The sequence below is a fragment of the Halichoerus grypus genome, chromosome 13 (assembly GCF_964656455.1).
Source record: "Halichoerus grypus chromosome 13, mHalGry1.hap1.1, whole genome shotgun sequence".
NCBI classification, from domain to species: Eukaryota; Metazoa; Chordata; class Mammalia; order Carnivora; family Phocidae; genus Halichoerus; species Halichoerus grypus.
This window is the reverse complement of record NC_135724.1, coordinates 48,435,138-48,459,862: the sequence shown is the minus strand read 5'-3', so window position 1 is coordinate 48,459,862 and position 24,725 is coordinate 48,435,138. Positions and strand designations below refer to the sequence as shown.

Genomic DNA, 24,725 nt, shown 5'->3' with positions numbered 1-24,725 from the left:
ACTGTATTGATTGGGTGATTGGTCCCAATTATTACATGGAAATGGGATTCCTGATACAGAAAGGTTAAGAAAGGACCGTGTTTAGAATCTAGAGATTCTCTGGTGTCCATTTTAGTATTGTTCATTCATGTTCTAATAAAATTTAATGGTAGACTACATGTACTAGTTAGGGTTCCCCAGAAAAACAAAACCCATAGCCTGTGTGTGTGTTGTGTGTGTGTAAAGGGATTTATTATAAGGATTTGTCTCACACAATTATGGGGAAGTCCTGAGATCTTCAGTTGGCAAGCTAGAGACCCAAGAGAAGTGATGTGTAAGTTTGAGTCCAAAGGCCTGAAAACCAGGAGACCTGATGATGTAAGTTCTACTCTGAAAGCACATAGACTCAAGACCTAAGAAGATGCTGAGTCCAAAGGCCAGAAAAACAAAATAAAACAATGTTCCAGCTCAAGTAGTAGGGCAAGATGAACTCTCTCTTTTTCAGACTTTGTGTTTTATTTAGGTCTTCAATTGACTGGATGAGGCCCACCAACATTAGGAAGAGCAATCAGCTTTACTCATTTTATGTATTCAAATGTTAATCTCATCCAGAAACATCCTTACAAGATAAACCCAGAATAATGTTTGATCAAATGTCTGGCACTCTGTAGCCTAGTCACAATTAACTATCAGACTACAACAACCCAATAAGGTAAGGGCTGAGAATGAAGTCCTTCGGAATGAAGATTTGGACCACCTGCCAGGTATGGGACTCTAATCAGTTGACGTGCTGGCTGAGGGAAAAGTAAATATGGGCTGTGTATTGGAAAGAGGGAGTTATAAATATCAACTATGGCCTTATAAGCAGTAACAGAAATGAGCACATTAACAGCTATGCTTATTTTCTTCCTTTCTTTTTTTTTTTAATTTTTTTTTTTTTTTTAAGATTTTATTTATTTGTGAGAGAGAGGTGAGAGACAGAGAGCATGAGAGGGAGGAGGGTCAGAGGGAGAAGCAGGCTCCCCGCTGAGCAGGGATCCCGACGTGGGACTCGATCCCGGGACTCCAGGATCATGACCTGAGCCGAAGGCAGTCGCTTAACCAACTGAGCCACCCAGGCGCCCCTCTTCCTTTCTTTTTGTATTAGTTTTCTAGGACAGCTGTAAGCAATTACCACAAATTTGGTGGATTAAAACAACTGAAATTCTTTCACCATTCTGGAGGCTAGAAATCCAAAATCAAGGTGTTGGCAGGGCCATGCTTTCTCTTTGAAGGCTCCAGGGAAGAATTCTTCCTTGTTTCTTTCCTGTTCTGGTGCCTGCTGGCAATCCTTGGCATTCTTGTCTTAGAAGGCATCACTCCAATCTTGGCCTTCTTTATCACATGGCCTTCTCCTAATGTCTGTGCATTCATATCTCCTTCTCCCTTCTCTTTTAAAGACACCAGTCACTGGATTTAGGGCCCACTCTTTTCCATTATGACCTCATCTTAACTTGGTTATATCTACAAAGATTCTTCTTCAAAATAAGGTCAAATTCACAGGTATCAGGAGTTAGGACTTCAACATATCCTTTTGGAGAACATAATCCAACTTGTAACACTTTTTAAATACGTATGTTACGTATAAGTATAATGTTACATATAAAATCATTTCTCCCTTCCCTTTCTCCTACTATTTTATATACAGAGTGCTGGTGGTTGTTTAAATCTTCTTTCTTTTTTCTTGGTCAGTCTAGCAAATCATCTGTCAATTTTGTTGGTGGTTGTTAACTTTAATGTAGATTATAGGGCATCCAGGAGGGATTATGGCTGAACCACAAGTGGAATTAATATTTTCCAGATATATATAGTAATGAATAGGACTTTGTGCCTTCTCTTTTTGGGGGAGAGAGGTGAAGGTATCTTCATTTTAAGCGACATAATTGCAACCTCCTAGGCAGATGTGTGATGTTATTTCTTTGTTATACGAAGTTTAAATATGGCAGAACAGTGAGAATGGTGCTGAGTACCCAAAAGGGTAGAAGATTCCTGTCATTTGTGGGAGACTAATGAAAGACCAACTGATGTGAGGAGAAGCCATTTTTTGTCTCCTGATTCTGTTGGAGCTTCCTGCAGCTCCTGGGTGCCTACTCAGGCAGAGCAATTCCCGAGGCTGTGGCAGTAAAGCGTGCCCTGCACTCATGGAGCTCTGACTTTGGCAATGGTAATGACAGTGGCCGGCAACACTGGGTAGCCAGTCTCCTGCAGCTTCAGCATGAGTATGGGCTCTTGGTTTATTGTAAAACAACAGAAGTTCCAACATCAGCAGCTCAAAGACACAGTGATTATGGGTCCTAGGTAACATCATTGCCTCTTTTTCTCGTTTAGTCCTGGTGGGTTGGCGAGGGCAGGTAGTGTTTCCCCATAGTTATTAATCTGTCTTTGCTTCTGCAGCCTGATACTTTTGCAAACAATTTGCTGTATTAAATTTCTTCTGTTGGAATATTTGGAGTGATTTATGTTTTCCTAAGTGGATACGGATATACTTTTCTTCTTGGGTGCACAGCTAGGCTATATTTTTCCTCCCCTTCAATTAGATGTGGCTGAATTCTAGATGATGGGATGTAACAGAGTAATATATGCCATTTTGGCACCAAGACTTTTGAGAAGTGAGTATGCCCCCCTTTATACTCTTTCCCACTTCCTTCAGCTATAAATAGATAACCTTACAGGGATCATGGAACAGCATGAGTCTCTGAATCCCCATGTGGAGGAAAGTGTTAAACTATTACATGAATGGAAAATAAAACTTAATTGTATTAGAGTCTTTGCAAGTTTTGGGTCTATTTTTGGGTTATAGCAGATAGCGTTACTCTAACTAATATAGTTACTGTCCAAATATACCTTTATAAATTGTAAAGCAGCCAGAAATTCATTCACAATAGTAAGAATAGTAGGTGAATAACAAAACCACTTTATTTCTGGGGCAAGGATTTATTTATTTTACCTTACTTATGATTAGAATAAAAATCTTACTAGTTTTGAATGACCCGAAATGCTTCTGAACAAATGGGCAGATAAACAAACATATGTGCAAAATAACTGGGTTCTAAATGTGACAGACACGTATATGATATGGTGATCTCCAAAGTGGGGTGTGTCTACTTTGGAGAATGCCAATTTAAACATCTAAGGATACAGGAAATGATCTATTGGAGTAAGGTAAGAAAGGATGCAAATTTTCCCATATATTTTGTATCTTATCTTTTACAGGCATACCTTGTTTTAGTGCACTTTGTTTTATTATGCCTCACAGACATAGCTTTTTTTTTTTTTTTAACAAATTGAAGGTTTGTGGCAACCTCTGTGCTGGGCAAGTCCATTGGTGCCATTTTTCCGACGTCATTTGCTCACTTCATGTCTCTGTGTCACATTTTGGTACCTCTCACAATATTTCAAATTTTTTTCATCATTATTTTATTTGTGATGGTGATCTGTGATCAGTGACCTTTGACGTTACCACACAGACCATACCCACAGAGATACTGAACTTAATTCATAAATGTTGTGTCTGCTCTGATTGCTCCACTGACCAGCTGTTCCTTCATTTCTCTCCCCCTACTAGGTGCCTCCCTAGTCTTTGAGACACAACAATAGTGAAAGTGGACCAATTAATAACCCTACAGTGACCTCGAAGTGTTCAAGTGAAAGGAAAAGTCACACATCTCTCACTTTAAATCAAAAGCTAGAAATGATTCACCTTAGTGAGGAAGGCATGTTGAAAGCTGAGAGGTTGAGAGCTAGGCTTTTTTCACTAGTTAGCCAAGTTGTGAATGCAAAGGAAAAGTTTATGAAGGAAATTAAATGTGCTCAATCAGTGAACACACAAATGATAAAAAAATGAAACAGCTTTATTGTTGATATGGAGAAAGTTTGAATGGTCTGGATAGAAGATCAAACCAGCCACAACATTCCCTTAAGCCGAAGCCTAATCCTGAGCAAAGTTTTGACTCTTCAATTCTGGGAAGGCTGAGAGAGGTGAGGAAGCTGCAGGAGAAAAGTCTGAAGCTAGCAGAGGGTGGTTCATGAGGTTTAAGGAAAGAAGCCATCTCCATGACATCAAAATGCAAGGTAAAGCAGCAAGTACAGTTGTAGAAGCTGCAGCAAGTGATCCAGAAGATCTTGGTTAAGATCATTACTGAAGGTGGCTACACTAAACAACAGTGTTTCAATATAGACAAACAGCCTTCTATTGGAAGAAGATGCTATCCAGACTTTTCACAGCTAGAAAGGAGTAGTCAATGCCCAGCTTCAAAGCTTTTAAGGACAGGCTGACTGTCTTGTTAAGGGCTACTGCAGCTGGTGACTTTAAGTTGAAGTCAAAGTCGTTGACCATTCTGAAAACCTAGGGCTCTGAAGAATTATGCTAAATCTATTCTGCTATGCTCTATAAAAGGAACAACAAAGCCTGGATGACAGCACATCTGTTTACAATATGGTTTACTGAATATGAAGGTACTGTTGAGATCTGCTCAGGAAAAAAAAATTCCTTTCAAAATATTACTGCTTATTGAGAGGAATGACTCTAATTTTGAAATAACTTCCCCTGTGGGTAAAATGCTATCAAACAGCATTGCATGCTACAGAGCAATTGTTTGTGAAAGGGAAGAGTCAACAGATGCAGAAAACTTCATTGTTGTCTTAATTTAAGAAATTGCCACAGCCATCTGAACCTTCTGCAACCACTACCCTGATCAATCAGCAGCTATCAATGTAGAGGCAAGACCTTCCACCAGCAAGATTACAACTCCCTGAAAGTTCAGATGATGGTTAGCATTTTTTTTTTAGCAATAAAGTACTTTTTAAATTAGGGTATGTACATTTTTTAAGACAATGCTATCGCACACTTAATAGCCTACAGTGTAGTGTAAACATAATTTTTATATATATGAAGAAACCAAAAAATTCATTTGACTCACTTTATTGCAATACTTGCTTAAGTTGGTAGTCTGGAACTGAACCTGGATTATCCCTGAGGTATGCCTATAATTTTGATTTTTGAGTATATTTTATTACACCTATAACATGGTAGTACACATATAATTTGTGCACAAATAACTACATACATTGAAAGTACATGTTCAAAAATATTGGACATGTTCAATGAAAGTACATGCTCAAAAATATATTGGAAGTACATGTTCAAAAATTTTGTACTGAAAGGATGTATAAGCGAAATCACTTAGAGACCACTGGCAAACTGTATTTAGTAGTCTTGAAATAGTGTTAGCAACATGGTTATAAAGTCACAGTATATTTAATAAAGGGATGATGGATAGGAGAGTGTTTAATATAAAGAAATACATACAGTATTAGATTGATTATAATCTAAGCCGTATGTCTTAACTTCCTCTGTAACCCTGGACAAGTTGCTACTTAATGAGTCCTGACCTCATTTTCTTTTTATCAAATATGGGGATTGGGCTAATTTGAGGTTTCATACTTATGCTCACTTATACTCTAGAGGTTTTGAATAGTTCTTGTAGAGCCCCTGCAAAGGTAGGAGGAAGGAAAGACTACAGGCAGGCTCTAGCCTTGCTATATTGCTTCACTATCTAGCTCCCTTTATTGATCAAATGTACAGGATAAGAACAGAGGGTCTGTGGGGTGGCTAGGGAGAAAAGAAAAGAAAACCACTGGGCTAGATAATTTCTTAGGATCTCTTTTCATTTTAAGGGCAAATAAAATTCAAAGTTATTTTAACTCATCTTTGGTATCAAAAACAAAAGCCTTTCTAAATATTAGATTATGTCTTAGTATAAAACTCCTGGGTGAGCTAAATTCAATTAAATATGTGGAAAGTCATTATTAATATGCTATGCTTGATGTAAAATGTAAGGTTGCACTATGACGAATTGGCCTTTACTTGAATCAACTTACTTTACAAAGTCAATCATAAGTATAACTTGTGTAGTAGCTATATATTTTTTTCCAAAATCTTTTTTTTTTTGAAGTAGGTTCCACACCCAATGTGGAGCCCAATGCACGGCTTTAACTCATGACCCCCGAGATCAAGACCTGAGCTGAGATCAAGAGTTGGGCACTTAACCAAATGAGTCACTCAAGTGCCCCTCCAAAATCTTTTTATCAACTTTATCAACTTATTAATTCTTTTTATCAACTTATTTATTCAATTGATTGGTTATCATGAAAGGAAGGAAACCAGAAAAGATCCCAGAGAGAGAAGGAAGAGTTGGCAGAGCAGGAATACTAATAGCGCCCTTAATTGAATAGCTGCAATTGAGTTGCTCTGGCAATAGCACTTTTAAAATTTCTGGGGTGAAAATATTTTGAAACAGACTAGAAAGTTGGCTGGCCTATTCTGAACAAATATTTTAAATCTTGTTTAGTCTCTCAAATTAGCTCTATTTGGTCTTTGGGATTCCATATTGGTATTTTCCTCAGTTTTATTTACATGAAAAGAATATTTTATTTATTTTACTACATAATAATTAATTGGTCACATTTTACACCTCCTTTCTTTCCACTTGATTATTGTCTTTCCACTTGGTTATTTGATTCTGTGGGAGTATTCTGCTCCTGTGACGCTCAGGAAAAGCAACAGTTCATGCTAACAATGCCTCCATGCTGGGCTGAAAAACAATGGTTTTAAATCCTACACACCATAATGTCATGTAAGTAACGGCAGCCAGAAACCACTCTTACAGTTCTCTTATTTTCCTTTCAAGGTTGTCTTTTGCATTTAAGGGCTGAATCACGTCTAGGGTGGAGGGGGTTATCAATGGGCAAGGTACATGTAAACTCTCTCAGGAGCTTGTACTGTTTGGTCTACTTAGCACCCTGACTCCGCAGGAAGGCAAGGCACACCTTTCAAAGGACTTTGCACGTAGCTCCCACTCAACGCCATTCCACTCAGCTAAAAAATACATCCCTAATCACCCACTCCGGTTTGACATGTTTGCAATTTACACATACAAAAATACACGTCGCCCTTAATCTGTGCTATAATTTGTCCTACTTCCGATCCCGTTAAAAAAAGGAGACTAAAACAACACGGAATCCCAAATTCACACTGTACACCTAGGTACACTAGAACTTAAAGACTGACCTCATCGTAACTACCTGGTTTCAGTGCCCGCGTCGTCGTCCCCATCCTCCTCTAGATTTCCTCCAGCTCCACCTCCGGGCCAGTGGGACTGATTTCTTGCTCCGCCCCTTTTCTCACAGCCAATGGGGCGCGCCGCACCACCCGTACGCCACAACCCCATTGAGCCGCCCCTCCAGCGTCTCAGGCTCGGGCTGGCCGTCACCCCCCGCCTCCGTGGTTTCCGGGCCGGGCGCATGCGCACTCTCCTCGGGCCCTGGAGAGACGCTTAGGGATCGATTTTCTTTTCCTTTCTTTCTCCAGTCGCGCGACTCTCCAAAACCCTTTGCGCCCTACTGTTGCTGAGCCCCCTCCCCCCCCCCCCCCCCCCCCCCCCCCCGTCAGAGAAGGTGCTGCTCCAGCCTCGAGAGCGTCAGTATCCGGATGTGGAGCCGCTCTCGCCCGGCGGGGACTCTGTGGCGGGGCGGAGCGCGGCGGCGTGCGCGGGGGCAGAGAGAAGGGGGCCCGTGGGCCCGGGCGCTCGCCGGACGCCGGGAGGTACCACCGCTGCCCACGGGGGAGGAGACGGCGCCGGCAGTCGGGCGCCCACCCCGGAGCGAGGGGCTAGGGGAGAAAAAAGGCCGGCAGTTAAGCTTGCTCCCCGTCGCCCTCGCCGTCTCCCCCGGGCCAGCCTCCCCCGGCCCCCTGCGCTCCCCGCGCTCCCGGCCGGGGGAGAGCGTGGTTTCCTGGCGGCCGTCGCTGTAGCCCGGCCGGGGAGCCCGGAGGAAGCGGGGGAGTCCCCGCCCACGGCCCCCTCCCCTCTGTCCGCCCGCCGCCGCCGCCTCTGAGCCGCTGAGGTCCGGCCTCCAGTCCGAGCCGGGGGCGCGGCGGCGGCGGCGACGGCTGGAGAGTGGTTGTGGGTTTAGCGGGGACCGCGCCGCCGCCCCCGTGAGTTATTCCCACGTCCCCCGGGGCTCGCTGCCGCTCCCGCCGGCGCCGAGAGTCCGGCCCGGGCCCAACTCCCTCACGGGCCCCCCGGCGGCGGCAGCGGCGGCAGCGGCGGAGCCCACCGCCCGGGCCCCGATGAGTAACTCCCGGAATAACCGGGTGATGGTGGAAGGGGTCGGGGCCCGGGTAGTGCGCGGCCCGGACTGGAAGTGGGGGAAGCAGGACGGCGGCGAGGGCCATGTGGGCACGGTCCGGAGCTTCGAGAGCCCCGAAGAGGTGGTGGTGGTGTGGGACAACGGCACTGCTGCCAACTACCGCTGCTCTGGGGCCTACGACCTGCGCATCCTGGACAGCGCGCCGACGGGTAAGTCTTGGCCCCCTGGCCTGGGCCTGCGCGCGTGCGGGGAAGGGGCGAGGCCGGGTGGGCGTCTGACTGTCTGGGAGAAGCCCGCGGTGGGAAGGGAGAGAGCCAAAGAGATTTTAGGTTCAGTACATGGTAAACAAAAACTTGCAGAAAAGACCCCGCTACCCCACGGGAAATGATGGCAGCACCGTCACCGGGATGCTTTCAAGCCTGGGAGGCACAAAGCACCGGGAACACAACAGACTGTTCCCCTCCTCCTCCTCTAGGGAAAGGGTCTGGAGAGGCCTGTCTAATAAGCCATTGAAATTAATCAGCCACCGAGTGATAACTGTCTGAAGAGAGGCTTGCCTAGCCATATGGTGTTTAGTTGTCGGGTTACAATTGCCGAGGGGCCTCTGGTAGCTCGGATTTGTTGAGATACCATGTATATATGTATGTATGTATGTATGTATGTATTGCCTCCTGTAACACATAGAAAGACTTGGAGTTCAGTAGCTGAATGTTAATTGAGACCTTGTAGAATGATTTTTCATCTAAATTGTTTCATTACCAATAGAGGGAAAAAGAGTCTAAGCTGTTGAACCATTTCCTTGTGTTAAATACTTTTTCCAAGTGGATTAGACACTGATTTTTTTGTCGGTAATATGCCATCTCGTATGTAAGGTTATATCAGAGACTTATCCATTCATGCACAATGAGTCAAGGTCCTTGATTCACAAATTTCAGGGATCTGTTTGTTATTGACTCTAGAATTTTTATGTAATGTGTTAAACTGAAGGCTTGTGCTCATAAAATAAAGATCTAACACTATTTTGGATTATTTTAATCAAAAACATTTTTACAGATTTGTCTATGATACTCTATTTAGTAGAAAGTAGTTCAAATTTAAAGTTTGTTACGTTTCAGGATGCATAAATAAGCTACTTTTAAAAAATTGAGGTATCATTGACATATACTAGTTTTCTGTGTACAAGATGGTTTGATACTTATATATATTGCAAAATGATCATCACAATAAGTCTAGTTAGTATCCATCATCATACATAGTTAATAAAATTTTTTTAAGATTTACTGTCTTAGCAACTTTCAAATATGCAACACAGTGTTATTAATTGTAGTCACCATGCTGTACATTCCATTCCATGACATTTATTTTGTAACTGGAAGTTTGTGCCTTTTGACACCCTTCACCTATTTCGCTTACTCCCACCTGTGGCAACCACCAATCTGTTCTTTGTATCTATGACCTTTTTTTTAAGATTCAATGTATAAATGAGATCGTATGGTATACGTCTTTCTCTGTTTTATTACACTTGGCACGGTGTTCTCAAGATCCATCCATGTTGTTGCAAATGGCAGGATTTAATTCTTTTTTTTATGGTTGAGTCATATTCCATTGTGTGTATATATATAGCACATTTTCTTTATCCATTCATCCATCAGTGGACTTTTAGGTCGTTTCCTTGTCTTGGCTATTGTAAATAATGCTGCAGTGAACATGAGGATGCATATATGTTTTTGAATTAGTGTTTTCATTTCTTTGGGTAGATACCCAGAAGTATTTCTGGATCCTATGGTAGTTCTATTTTTAATCTTTTGAGGCACCTCCATACTGTTTCCCTATTGGCTATGCCAATTTCTGTTCCCACCAACAGTAAACATCCTTGGTTTTGTCTACATACTTGCCAATCCTTGCTATTTCTTGTCTTTTGATAGTAGCTGTTCTAGCAAGTGTGAGGTGATATCTCATTGTGGCTTTGATTTGCATTTTTATGATGATTAGTGATGTTGAACATTTTTTCATGTGTCTATTGACGATCGGTATATCTTCGTTGAAAAAATATTCGAATTCTCAGTCCATTTTTTAATCAGATTGGTGTTCTGCTGTTGAACTGTATGAGTTCTTTATGTGTTTTAGATTATTAATCCCTTATATGTATTATTTGCAAGTATTTTCTCCCATTCAGTAAGTTGCACTTTGATTTTGTTGATGGTTTCCTTTGCTGTGCAGTGACTTTTTAGTTTGATGTAGTCCCACTTGTTTATTTTTGCTTTTGTTGCTTTTGCTTTTGGTGTCAAGTCCAAAAAAATCATTGCCAAAATCATTGTTAAAGAGCTTACTGCCTATGTTTTCTTCTAGGAGTTTTATGGTTTCAGATCTTAATTTTAAAGTCTTTAATACATTTTGAGTTAATTCATAAATAAGCTACTTGTAAGGCTTGATGATTGAGTTTGACAAAGCTTACCAAATCTGAAATGGGTTCCTATTTGTTACTGGCAGCAACAAAAAGGAAACTAACACAAGTCGACTCAGTTTTCTTTTGAACCGATAATTCATAAAATTGTGTTTCTTAGCTGGTTATTTAGACATTGAGAAAGATGTATATGCATGCCCAAAAGAAAAGATTCAACAGTACAAAAAGGGACAGCCATTGTTATCAGTTTCTTGGGTATTCTTACATACTCTATTTATTGCAAGCATATTTGTTAATATACTGTATATCTACTACCTTTTTAAAGCACAAATGGTAATAAACTATACTCTCTTCTGCACTTTTGTTTCTTTCACTTAATAGTACGTATCGGGAATTGTTCCAGGTTAGCACATTAGGTCTACTTTTTTCTTTTGTAACTGCATAATATTCCAGTGACTGGATGTCATAATATATTTAACCAGTGCTTTCTTGATGAGCATTATATTGTTTCAGGTCTTCTTCTTTTTTTTTTTTAAATTTTATTTATTTATTTGAGAGAGAGAGTGAAAGAGAGCATGAGCAGGGTGAAGGGCAGAGGGAGAAGCAGACTCCCTTTTGAGCAGGGAGCCCGATGTGGGACACGATCCCAAGACTCCGGGATCATGACCTGAGCGGAAGGCAGACACTTAACTGACTGAGCCACCCAGGTGCCCCGGTGCTTCAGGTCTTCTTATTTACAATGATGCAGTGAATAAATCCTACGCATATGTGCTGAGTACTTATGTTGTGGAATTGCTGCATCCAGGTGTACACATATTTAACATTTTGATAGATATTGACTAATTGCTGTCCAAAGACGTTTTACACTGAATGAGGCACATACCTGTTTCTGCAGACTCTTTAAATTTTATCTTGCTAGCTCAAGCTAAAGTTTGACCATAACTCAATAATTTGGAGTCATCTTGGTACCAGTAATTGCAGGTTTATGAGGAAATTTAAATATCTTTCTGGGTAAAGTGTAACAAATCCTATACTACAGCAATTTTTGAAGGGATATTAATGTTGTCTGTGTGCTTTATGGTGTGAAGTATATCTATCATAAATAGTTTCATTATCTTATATAAAAGCACATGTTTTTAGAGGTAATTGTTTTAAAATCTCAGTTTAATTTACAAGATGATTTTACACATCTAATTTGTTGTGTGTAATAATTCATCTTGTTCATCTGAATCTTTTAGCAGACATTTTAAAAGCATTTCTAGATGCAGGGTAGCTAGTCTTCTTATGCAGTGCTGTTGAAATGTATTTTAATTTCTATGATTTACTATCTTCAGTATTTTTTTTTTTCCTTAAAGGATTGAACAAATCACAAGCTCTTAGATCTGGTTTTACCCCAGGACTATAATACTACTTTCAGTTTTCTCTTTTTTTTAAAAAATATTTGATAATTGATGTCTATTGGTACTTTATTATATTCTCAAGATTTATTAAATATTATATTTATTATATATAGTACATGATATTTGTTTACATAATAGTTAAAATAAAAATAAATTTAACCTTTTTGAAATAATTTCAGGTTTACAAAAATTACAAAACTAGTAAAAAGAGTTTCCTTTTGCCCCTTGCTCATCTTCAAGTATTAATATCTTACAAAGTATAATTATTGAAACCAGAAAAATAACATTAGTACAATACTATTAACTAATCTACAGACCTTATTCAAATTTCACCAGTTGGCCCACTTACGTCCTTTTTTGGGTCCAGGATCCAATCTAGGTTCTCCATTACTATTGCATATAGTAATTGAGCTGCATGTGAGGCTGTCAAATTCTCCAGCTCCAGATTGTCTGTCTTTACTCTTGTGGTATTATTTTTTTTACTTTATCAGGGTTCTTAATCTTTTACATTTTCTTTGTTCTAAAGAGCAGCTCAAAGTTCCAGTCATCCTACACTGTTGAAGCCAAGCTCTGACCTTGGGAGAAGATATGACATTGTCATATCTACTTAACTATCAGATCTTACCCAATATTCAAATTACTGAAATCTTACCTCATCTATAAAGCTTCTTTTGTTTAATGAGAAAACTCGACCTATTAATATTTGCTTGTAAGTGTATGGTTAGGAGCAACATAGGTAATTACATTACCAGTTGTGGGAGAAAATTTTCATTTAGAAGTTAGAAGCCAGCTAGCTGGCTTTTTCCTTTATGTATGAGATAAATGGATTAGATCATTTTAAATACAAATTTTCTTCTAGCTTTGAAGATTTGATTTGATGTTAATAGTAAAGAGCCTAATAACTATTCATACAGCTAACTCAGAGCTAACCTGGAAATACAAATTAAAGAAAGGTATCTTTCACCCCAGTCAGAGTGACAAAAATTAAAAGTCTAAAAATGGTATGTATTGATAAAGAACATGGAGAAATCAGAACTCTCAGGTTATTGGTGGGACAGTAAATTGATACAACCACTTTAAGAAGCGATTTGGCAATCTTGTAAACTTTACAGTGCACATATTCTGCAACTAAGAAAATCTTCCAAGTGTATATCCATGAGATCCTCAGGCACAAATCCATAAAAAGGTATGTATAAAGAAATTCATTGCAGTATTGTTTATAAAAGCAATAATTTGATAACTACTAAAAGTATTTATTTATTTATTTTTTTAAAGATTTTATTTATTTGAGAGAGAGAGAGAATGAGAGAGAGAACACATGAGAGGGGATAGGGTCAGAGGACAAAGCAGACTCCCTGCTGAGCAGGGAGCCCGATGCGGGACTCGATCCAGGGACTCCAGGATCATGACCTGAGCCGAAGCCAGTCGCCCAACCAACTGAGCCACCCAGGTGCCCTAAAAGTATTTATGTAGAGTAATTTATATGTCATGTTACATGAGTCTCATACAATAAAATATTAGCAGTTAGGTTAAAGAAGTAGTGTATATTTACCAAATATTTGTTAAGTAAAAAAGTAGGTTTCAAAAAGATATTGTAGATCATACAGTGCTTTCTATGTAAATTTTAAATACTGATAAATTATGGAAAAATATATATAGAAAAAGGATAAACACCTAGACTGAAAGGATCTGACCATCAGGGTGGTATTTTGGTATTTTCCTTCTCATCAGAATATTCTTTTTTTAAAAAATGAGAGCAATAGGATTTTTCTACATTTTTTGAAAATCTTAGTTTAATATGTTAGTAAATCAAGTCTGATTCTAAATTGAGTTTGTTTCCATTCTTGATTTTGCTAGATGCTGTAGCTTTTAGGAGACCTCACAAAGACAGATAATTGATCCAAAGGGAAGAAGTACATTTTTGAGTATGTTATGCTGGTTATTAAGCTCTTGCATCTTGGCTTCATACCCACTCTCTTTGTATTATACCTTGTGAGGCTGAGGTGGGACTCTGCATTTTCTTTTTTTTTTTTTTTAAGATTTTATTTATTTATTTTGACACAGAGAGAGAGACACAGCAAGAGAGGGAACACAAGCAGGGGGAGTGGGAGAAGGAAAAGCAGGCTTCCCTCCGAGCAGAGAGCCCAGACGAGAGCCCAGACGTGGGGCGCAATCCCATCATGACCTGAGCTGAAGGCAGATGCTTAACAACTGAGCCATCCAGGCGCCCTGCATTTTCTTTGTTGCCAGCTGGATCCTAATTGGTTCTGCCAATAGGGGCTCCTCAAAGGAGACTGGAAGGCTGGAGTGAGAGAAAGGACTTGCTCTTTTCTGTTTTGCTTGCTTCCTTTTGGTATCATCTTATCAATGAGGATTTCAGTATCAGTATTTGATTCCAGTTTACTTAGTTCCAGTATAACCAGAAATATCCTCAGTGTGCCCCCACTCACTGATAACCAGCATCAGCCTGTCATGACCCTTTCATTAAGGTCTGGATCCTAGCCCTATGGAACCCTTTTTTTAAGCCTCTTATATTTTAGTAATCTCATTTTTTTTTCATTGTTTCCCCATTTCTAGAAGTGGTGCATTGGTGTAGTTTCTGTCTCCTGACTGGACCCTAACTAATACAGTTTACTAAATCTTAATCTTATTTTTCTATTCCATTACCAGTTAAGTAAAATTTTTATTGAAACTTAGCTAGTAATTTTCCATCTTTGCTGATGCTAATCATTTCTTATGTATGAATTGGAAGGTGTTTCACTTTTGTATTTTGAATCAATGAATTCTGAATTTACTGAATTTAAAATGAAGTAAAATATTTTCTTTTAAGGATATTAATATGAAAATTTATTGGTGATACACATCGTTTTGGTATTAAAGACCATATAACGATGGAAACATCTCCAAATACAGTTTTCATCTTGCTTACTCTAGTTTCTTTTGGGTAGCACCTACGTTCTCACATCATCTCTACCCTGGGACACATTAAATGGGTATAATTAAAAAATCTTATAAGGAGCATACCACTAACCCCTACTTTTCATCCCAGAAAATGTATGCAGTTTTGAAACATTTATTTTTCATTTATTTTGTAAGTGAAAAATATGGAACTCATTCTTAATTTTGCCTCTTAAGCACTTTTTCTCAAGATAACCAACATGTTGTTTTGTGTCATTAGCATGCATTCCACAAATCCACTTAATTAGGAACAAAAAAGCTGTAGCATGTCTTAATGTGCCAGGGGTGAGCCGCAGTGTTGGGCCCTGGTGCTCTCAGTCTCTCACTCACCTTCAGTACACCTGTGTTCCCTGTGTGATGTGTGAGTTTTTGTATAGGCCCACTGATAGTGCTAGTGTCAGCTGACTAATTTACATTTAGTAAAACTTAATCTCATTCTTAGATTTTTAGAAAAATAATAAATATAAAAGTTTCAGTGAAAGTCCACAACCCCTTTTTTTAGAATGCTTGGGACCAAGTTTATACTTTTTGATTTTAGAACTATAATATGGTATGTTTGCAACACAGTATATAACACCCACTTTGAAGTCCACAGCAGCACCATGTAATCAAATAAATTAATATTTCTGCAGGGAAGCATATGAATAATTATACTAAGGGGATAATAAAGACTACGTACTATATATAGCCTTTTGTTTGTTCAGATCAGGGTTTGTCACTAAGTGAGTTTGCTGCTAACTTACAAAAACACTTAGAGTTTGTAATTATTGTTAAGACATTGTGGACTTCCATTTTCTCTTGCATTTCAAAGGATCATGTTCTGTATCTCCTGAGTTGTATACCTCACTTTGGAAACCACTGCTCTGAGTCACCTATCAGGAACTTAGGCATTTTAAGTACCTATAAGAAAATGGCTTTTTTTTTTTTTTTAAGGAATATTCCTTCTTATCTTTTTTTTTTTTAGATTTTACTTATTTATTTGAGAGGGAGAGAGAACGAGAGAAAGACCACAAGCAGGGGGAGCAACAGAGGGAGAGGGAGAAGCAGACTCCCCGCTGAGCAGGGAGCCTGGCGCGGGGCTCCATCCCAGGACCATGAGATCATGACCTGAGCTGAAGGCAGCCGCTTAACCAGCGGAGCCACTCAGGCGCCCCTCCTCCTTACCTTCTTAAACCCATTTCTTTACTCACATTTTCGTATGTCCCCACATTTGGCTTGACTTTTTTACCATCATGTCTGGATTACAGTGATAGAACATTTCCTCCGTTGGACCTAGGAACATAGTAACAATTTTCATTTTTTTAAAATTAAAATATAGTTGACATACAAGTTATATTAGTTGCAGGTGTACAACAGCGATAAAGCAATTCTGTCATTACTCAGTGCTCACCATTGTGAATGTAGTTATTATCTCTTCCCAAAGTTATTACTGTATTATTGACTATATTCCCTGCATTATACTTTTCATCTCTGTGAGTTATTTACTTTATTTATTTATTTTTTAAAATTTATTATGTTATGTTAGTCACCATACAATGAGTTATTTACTTTATAACTGGAAGTTTGTACCTCTTAAACCCCTTAACCTATTTTGCCTATTCCCCTACACCTCTCCATTTTGGCAACCGCTAGTTTGTTCTGTATGTTTATGAGTCTCTTACCCTTATTTGTTGTTGTTTTTTGTTTTTTGTTCTTTTTTTATTTTTTTTTAGGTTTCACGTATAAATGAAATCATATGATACTTGTCTTTCTCTGTCTGACTAGATCCCTCCATGTTGTTGTGAATGGCAAGATTTCATTCTTTTTTATGTCTGAGTAATTTTCCATTGTATGTATATACCACATCGTTATCCATTCGTCAATAGACATGTAAGTTGCTTCTGTAGCTTGGCTATTGTAAATAATGCTGCAGTAAACATCGGGGTGCATATATCTTCTTGAATTTGTGCTTTCATTTTCTTTGGGTAATACCCAGCAGTGGAATTACTGGATCATATGATAGTTCTATTTTTAATTTTTTGAGGAACCTGCATACTGTTTTCCATACTAGTTGTACTAGGTTACATTCCCACCAGCAGTGCATGAGCGTTCCCTTTTCATCACATCCTTTCCAGAACTTATTATTTTTTTTTGATACTAACCATTCTGACTGGTGTGAGGTGATATCTCACTGTTGTTTTGATTTGCATTTCTGGATGAATAGTGATGCTGAGCATCTTTTCATGTGTCTGTTGGCCATCTGTATGCCTTCTTTTGAAAAATGTCTATTCAGGGGCGCCTAGATGGCTCAGTCGTTAAGCATCTGCTTTCGGCTCAGGTCATGATGCCAGGGTCCTGGGATCGAGCCCCGCATCGGGCCCCCTGCTCAGCGGGAAGCCTGCTTCTCCCTCTCCCACTCTCCCTGCTTGTGTTCCCTCTCTCGCTGTGTCTCTCTCTGTCAAATAAATAATCTTAAAAAAAGAAAAGAAAAGAAAAATGTTTATTCAGGTCTTCTGCCTATTTTTAAATTGGATTGTTTTTGATGTTAAGTTGTATGTGTTCTTTATATATTTTGGATATTAACCCTTTATCAGATATATCATTTATAAATATCTTCTTCCATTCAGTAGGTTGCCCTTTTGTTTTGTTGATGGTTTCCTTTGCTGTAAAAGCCTTTTAGTTTGATCTAGTCCCAATATTTATTTTTGCTTATGTTTCCTTTGCCTGAGAAGACACATCCAGATAAATGTTGCTAAAGTAAAGCCCATGTCCAAGAGATTACTGCCTATGTTTTTTTTCACAAGTTCTATGATTTGGGGTCTTATATATAGGTCTTTAATCTAGTTTGAGTTTATTTTCATGTATGGTGTAAGAAGTTGTCTGGTTTCATTCTTTTGCATGTAGCTGTCTAGTTTTTCCAACACCCATTTATTGAAGAGACTGTCTTTTTCCCATTTTATATTCTTGCCTCTTTTGTTGTAGATTAATTGACTGTATAAGCATGGGTTTATTTCTGGACTCTCTGTTCCATTGATCAGTGTCTATTTTCATGCCACTACCATACTGTTTTGATTACTGTTAACTTTGTACTATAGCCTAAAATCTGGGATTATGATATCTTCAGCTTTCTTTCTTCCTCCTCAAGATTGCTTTGGCTATTTGGGATCTTTCATGGTTCCATACAATTTTAGGATTATTTGTTTTACTTCTGTGAAGAATGCTGTTGGTATTTTGGTAAGGATTGCATTAAATCTGTGGATTACTTTAGGTATTATGGACATTTTAACAATATTAATTCTTCCAGTCTATGAGCACAGTGTTTCTTTCTCTTTCTATTGTCTTCAATTTCTTTCAACAGTATCCTCCAGTTTTTAGGGTACAGGTCTTTCACCTCCTTGGTTGAATTTATTTGAAGGTGTTTTATTCCTTTTGATACAATTGTAAACGGGATTGTTTTCTGAATTTCTCTTTCTGCTACTTCATTATTAGTGTTATTAGTGCAACGGATTTCTGTATATTAATTTTGCATCCTGCAACTTTACTGAATTCATTTATTAGTCCTGATAGTTTTTTGATGGCATTTTTAGGGTTTCCTACATATGGTATGTCATCTATAAATAATGACAAATTCCTTACCAATTTGGATGCCTTTTATTTCTATTTCTTGTCTGATGGTTGCGGTTAGGACTTTCAGTACTGTGTTGAATAAAAATGATGAGAGTGGACATTTTTGTCTTGTTCCTGATCTTAGAGTATTGAATATGATGTTAGTTATGGTTTTATTGTATAGGACTTTTATTTATTTATTTATTTATTTTTAAAGATTTTATTTATTTATTTGACAGAGAGTGAGAGAGTACAAGCAGGGAGAGTGGCAGAGGGAGAGGGAGAAGCAGGCTCCCCACCGAGCAGGGAGTCCTACATGGGGCTCAGTCTCAGAACCCTGGGATCACGAACTGAGCTGAAGGCAGACGCTAAACCAACTGAGCCACCCAGGCGCCCCATATGTGACTTTTTTTGTGTTGAGGTGTATTCCCTCTAAGCCCACTTTGTTGAGAGTTTTTATCAATTTTAACAGTTTTTATCTTTGTATGCCCATTGCTCTGTGTAAACAGGTTCTTGTGAAATAGTCTGGTATTTAAGTTATCTTTAAAACTTTGTTTTAGAGGGAAAATGGGTTCTGAATTCTATACAACTAGCTTATAAATGAATTGATAGAACACAACTAAGATAAGGTGATATTTAACTTAGTGGAGGGAACAACAGCAGATAGTCCAGACATTCATTTATCATTTTGGAATACTTTTTTTTTTTTTAAGCACATTAACCTTTGTAGATAGTTGCATTGGTTAGAATTAGTTTGTATTCTATAAACACACTCATGATATGAGTATTTGGTTTTCTCCAGGGGTAGATTTATCTTCTTGATGATAATTTTGTTCCTAAAAAGGCAAGAAATGGGATGGAAACTTTTATATTAAAAAAAATCATTACTTGATTTTTAAGAATTTTGTAGGGCTGGTGATAATAAATCATAACAGCTTGGAATTGTAATAGTTAAGATTATGGTGCCTTGCTCGCCCCATGAAGTAGTGGAAAATGCTCTAGCTTAGTAGGGAAATTAAAATTATTTGTTCATTCTAGATTTTATCAAGTAAGACTGTTAACTAGGGGAGTGGACTAATATTTCATGTGCTCCAGTCATGTATCAGGCACTATGCTAAGTGTTTTATATACTTTTTCTCATTTAATCCTTATAAAAATGTTATTTGATAGCCTTTATTTTACTGATGAGAAAACTGGCTATGAGAAATGAACTAGCTTGCCCAAGATTTCACAAGTAATAAGTTGATGGTGGAGATTAAAATCTGGGTTTGTCAGGGCTCCTGGGTGGCTCAGTTGGTTAAGCATCTGCCTTTGGCTCAGGTCATGACCCCTGGGTCCTGGGATAGAGCCCCCATCAGGCTCCCTGCTCAGCGGGGAGTCTGCCTCTCCCTCTCCCGCTGCCCCCCCCCCCCCCCGGCTTGTGCTCTCTCGTGTTGGCTCACTCTCTCAAATGAATAAATAAAATCTTAAAAGAAAAAAATTGGGTTTGTCAGTCTTTTTTTTCTTTTTCAACTTTATAACATTAATCTCTTTGAGCCATAGTTCTTTACCTGTAAAATGAAGTTGGAGTATATCAGGGTACACAGACATGTGTTTTGCTTCTAAAATGAAATAGTGAATTTTTGGGGGGAGCCTGGTGGCTCAGTCGTTAAGTGTGTGCCTTCGGCTCAGGTCATGATCTCAGGGCCCTGGGGCCGGCTCCCTGCTCTGCGGGAAGCCTGCTTCTCCCTCTCCCACTCCTCTTGCTTGTGTTCCCTCTCTCTCTGTCAAATAAATAAATAAAATCTTAAAAAAAAAATAGTGAATTTTTATTGGTTAGCAGGAAAAAAAGTGATAAAATTCTTAATTTTGTTTGACTTCATTAACTTTCTATCCCTATGCAACAAATTCTAAAAATAAGCATACTACTAAAATTGCCAAGTGTATGCCTGTTTTGATAACTTGTTTCTTTTGTTTGGAATGTGTAGGGCATGATTGTAGTTTTATTATGCAAACTTGTAATATAGTAGAGTAGTAGAGGATGCAAAAATAGATGAGAATAACTTGTCCAGCAGAAAAGATATGATGGAGTTGTAGATTTTGGGTGAGATGCCTTCAAAGACATTTTCTTAATGTATAATAACAGTTGGTTGTACTTGAAGAAGTGATGGTTCACTCTACAAAGTTGTTGAATTAACTAAAAAGTAGATAATCTTTTCAATTTTTTTTTTTTTTAAAGATTTTATTTATTTGACAGAGAGACACAGCGAGAGAGGGAACACAAGCAGAGGGAGTGGGAGAGGGAGAAGCAGGCTTCCCGCTGAGCAGGGAGCCCGATGCGGGGCTCGATCCCAGGACCCTGGGATCATGACCTGAGCCGAAGGCAGACGCTTAACGACTGAGCCACCCAGGCGCCCCATCTTTTCAATTTTTAAAGTGTATCTCTTTGACATTTATTTGACTATTAGGACTTGATAACATAGTATTTTGAATCTAGTAGGTTGAATGGGGAACATGATGCCCTAGATACGTTGTTTTTCTTTAAATATGATCAGATGGAGAAAAAACCCCGGTGGAGCAAAGACCTTAGGAAGGCCAAGCTTTATAATCAGACCCACCTAGGTTTGAATTTGAGCATGCCACCTACTAATATGTGACTTCAGGTAGGTTACTTATCTGAGCCTCAATATCTTCATCTTTACATGGGGATCATAATGTCCAGCTTTTTTTTTTTTTTTTTTAAGATTTTATTTATTTATTTGACAGAGAGAGACACAGCAAGAGAGGGGACACAAGCAGTGAGAGAGGGAGAAGCAGGCCTCCCGCGGAGCAGGGAGCCTGATGCGGGGCTTGATCCCAGGACCCTGGGATCATGACCTGAGCCGAAGGCAGACGCTTAATGACTGAGCCACCCAGCCGCCCGTAATGCCCAGCTTTTAGTATTGTTGGGAAGGTTAAATAAAGTGTGTATAAAGCACATTAGCTTGATGTGGTAATGTGTAGTGGCTAGTATTATTAATAATAACAATCTTATTTTCATTAATTTAGTATTTCTCAAGAGAAAGGAATGTGGAATATACCAACCAGCTGGCAGGTCACAAAGGCCTTACCCTCATTAGGAATTTTAATTATTGTTGAGACAATTTCTAAACCAGTAAGTAGTTTGAAGGTTCAGGGAGAGTAAGATGCATACTACAGTTGGTTTAATCCTCTTTAATTTCTGTATTACTTTTTGTCACATTGATTTGGGGTTAAAGTTGAATGAATCCCTAAATCAGAAATAGGATTTCTTGTTTGGTTGAATGACATCAACAGTTAAGCCACAATAAGTAATTACATTTAAGTACTGGCTAATGACTTGTAAATTATTATTTTTTTTATGTTAGGTGAAATCTTTCAATTAGGGCACAAATTTAGAGGATTAACTAGGTGTCATATTAGTCTATTAGGATTTTTTTAACTTAAAAAGTGTTTTAAAATTTATCACTTAACATATAAGATATCCAAATAGATTAATGAGTAATAAATACTTGTAAACCCACCTAGAAACAAACTAGAGAAGTGTACTTCTCTCCAATTTCATTCCCTTCCCTCCTCTCCTAAGGTAACCATTATCCAGAAATTTGTTATTTTAATGTTTTTTTTTTTACATTTGTGTTACATTTTTATGTACCTGTAAACGATATATAGTACTTTATTTGCAACATTTTGTATTCTTAGATAATTAAAAAAAATTTAGCATTATGGTTGAAGGATTCATTCAAGTTGAGTTGTGTGAGTATTGAGCATTAATTTTAGGTATTCCATTCTATACCTAATACATGTTTCCATTCTTTTGTTAGTGAACAATTACATTGTTGACTTTTTTCTTTTGCTATTACACGAAGTGATAATTTAGGTATTCTTGTTACATGTTGAAGTGCCTTGTAGAGTGCACTGCTTGTAGTAAGAATTCTGGTTTTCTCTTTCAGTCATCTTTTCTAACTAGAAATTTAACATTTTACTTAAATAAATGAGTGCTTTGCGATTTTGAGCTCTTTTCATTGGCTGTCTTAAGAACTGTGATCATTGATCTTGACCAGCATGTTTAATTGTTCTCATAAAATTTTCCAACAAAAAGACTAAGCTCTGTAAATTCTCTAAGTTTTTGAATTTAGGCGAGATGCCATTAAAATGTAGAGCAGATGGTCATTTGAGTATTGGTAGAATGAGTCAAAAGCTATCATCAGGTGGTTCATTTAATGGTGGCAGATGTCTTCATAAAGCGTAGCAAAGGAAAATAGCATTAAGTCTCTAGAATAATATGGTAATCTATAGGAAGGAGAAAAAGGACTAATAGGTTTAGTTAGGGAATTAAGTTTTATGAAATGAACATTTTAAGGAATAACACTTGCCAAAGCTAAGGAGGTTTATACTGGGAGGGAATGGTTTTAGATGAGAATGAATTGGGTGGATGTCGTAAGGGGAAACAAATAAGCTACTGAAGTAAGAGATCAGTAAAATGTTGGTCTTGTTTATTAAATAGCCTTTCTCCTTTTTGTGTTTTCTTTAAATATCAACTTTTGTTTTAAAGTCAATTAATTGCGTTCTCGTTAAAAATTCTGTAATGCTCATTTTGATGGTGGAGTAGGCTGCTTTGTTTACTTTTTCCAATTCTCAGCCTTAGTCTGTTTCACAGCTGTTCAGTAGCTTTGTTGGCATTTGAACTGTGGGAACCAAGAAAGGATTTGGATGTGCTTTTGTGTGTATTAATGGTTTTCCTGAAGTATTCTCTAAAACCATGAATTGTAGGTTTTTTTTTTTTAACCAGTTATCATTGTGTGTTTAAATGGCTCCTTTTAAAGAAAACCTATACTTAGATTATGAGATCATGAATGTTGTTATCATTGTGCTTTGTGGAAAATGAGCTTAGAGATGAAAAATACGTCAGTAAGAGAATAGCTGAAAACTGGACTTTTCATTTTTTGGTCAGATGGTGAGGTTGGGATACATTTTCCCTATGCCTTTCATCAACCAACTCTCATTTGAAGAGCTGCGCAGTTAAGAATAAACCTCTTAAATGCATAGTGGATACTGATTTGTTTAGTGCATTTTACTTTTTGTGATGACATAGGAGACCTGTTTTAGACTTATTCAGAAACTTAACCACCGTGTGGACACTTACGTTACTGACATTTGATATCAATTATGATGTTTTGGTCATGGTGCTATCCTGGGGTAAGACAGGTTAGCCTGTGACTGCAGGCATGTGCCAGTGAGGAGTGTAGTCGGATAAAGTATATATTTTCTTTTCATGAAATAGCTCAGTTAGTGTAAGGGTTAAAAGAAATAAAAACTTCTAAGCAGTAGTTACATACTCTATTGCTAGAGTATTTGAAAGTTGGTTTCTCTAAATATTTGCTGTAAGTACCATGTTTTTGTTTTGTTTTTAATTTATGGGTGACATACATGAGCATCTCTGATGATATACTCATATTAAATGTCCCTACTCACTCAGCTGCTTCCTAGAATTAATATACACTCAGTGTATACCACAAAGGGTAATCCCACCAGTACATTTTGGAGATTATCTTTCTAGTTTTTCTGTGCATGTGTATTATATGTCTTATATAATGGCGTATTGTAGTTCTTTGCAAACTACTTTAGAAAATAATGAGTTTATGAAAAAATATAGTTACATATCAGTAATATTTTTTCTACAACGTGGTTAAATTGCTTAGAATTTCTCTCTATGGATTACCATATTTTACACATAAATAGCCCCATATTTTTTAAATAGGTTTTGTTAAATTTTTGTTTTTATCTACAAACAACTTAGTATCTTTGGGTGTACTTTTTAAAAAACTTGAAGACAGCGAGATGCCTGGGTGGCTCAGTTGTTAGGCATCTGCCTTCGGCTCAGGTCGTGATCCTAGGGTTCTGGGATCAAGCCCCACATCAGGCTCCCTGCTCCCTGCTTCTCCCTCTCCCACACCCCCCTGCTTGTGTTCCTTCTCTCGCTTTGACTCTCTCTGTCAAATAAATAAAATCTTAAAAAAATTTTTTTAAAGACAGGATCATAGTCTTTTTTTATTTTTTTTAATATTTTATTTATTTATTTATTTTTCGAGAGAGGGAGAGAGTGAGCAGGAGTAGTGGGGGAGGGGCAGAGGGAGAAGCAGACTCCCTGCTGAGCAGGGAGCCTGATGCAGGACTCAATCCCAGGACCCTGGGATCATGACCTGAGCTGAGGG

At 38.3% G+C, this 24,725-nt stretch overlaps 2 protein-coding genes across 4 annotated transcripts in view; one reads left to right on the top strand and one right to left on the bottom strand.

Annotated features, from left to right (window-relative positions):
* Positions 1 to 7,160, bottom strand: part of ABHD3 (abhydrolase domain containing 3, phospholipase) — a 65,271-nt gene extending 58,111 nt beyond the window's left edge. Inside the window, exon 1 of one of the 2 annotated variants that reach the window (XM_078060523.1) lies at positions 7,088 to 7,160. In XM_078060523.1, coding sequence (XP_077916649.1) covers positions 7,088 to 7,132 — 45 coding nt within the window. In that variant the 5' untranslated portion in view covers positions 7,133 to 7,160. The remainder of the gene's footprint in view (positions 1 to 7,087) is intronic. The other variant, XM_078060522.1, reaches the window with a different exon arrangement.
* Positions 7,161 to 7,481: 321 nt separating this feature from the next.
* MIB1 (MIB E3 ubiquitin protein ligase 1) overlaps positions 7,482 to 24,725 on the top strand; it is a 138,127-nt gene continuing 120,883 nt past the window's right edge. The window contains exon 1 of one of the 2 annotated variants that reach the window (XR_013443364.1): positions 7,482 to 8,375. Coding sequence is in view for 1 of the 2 variants with exons in the window: in XM_036079255.2 (XP_035935148.2) it covers positions 8,147 to 8,375 (229 nt within the window). In the remaining variant the exon portion in view is untranslated. The remainder of the gene's footprint in view (positions 8,376 to 24,725) is intronic. The other variant, XM_036079255.2, reaches the window with a different exon arrangement.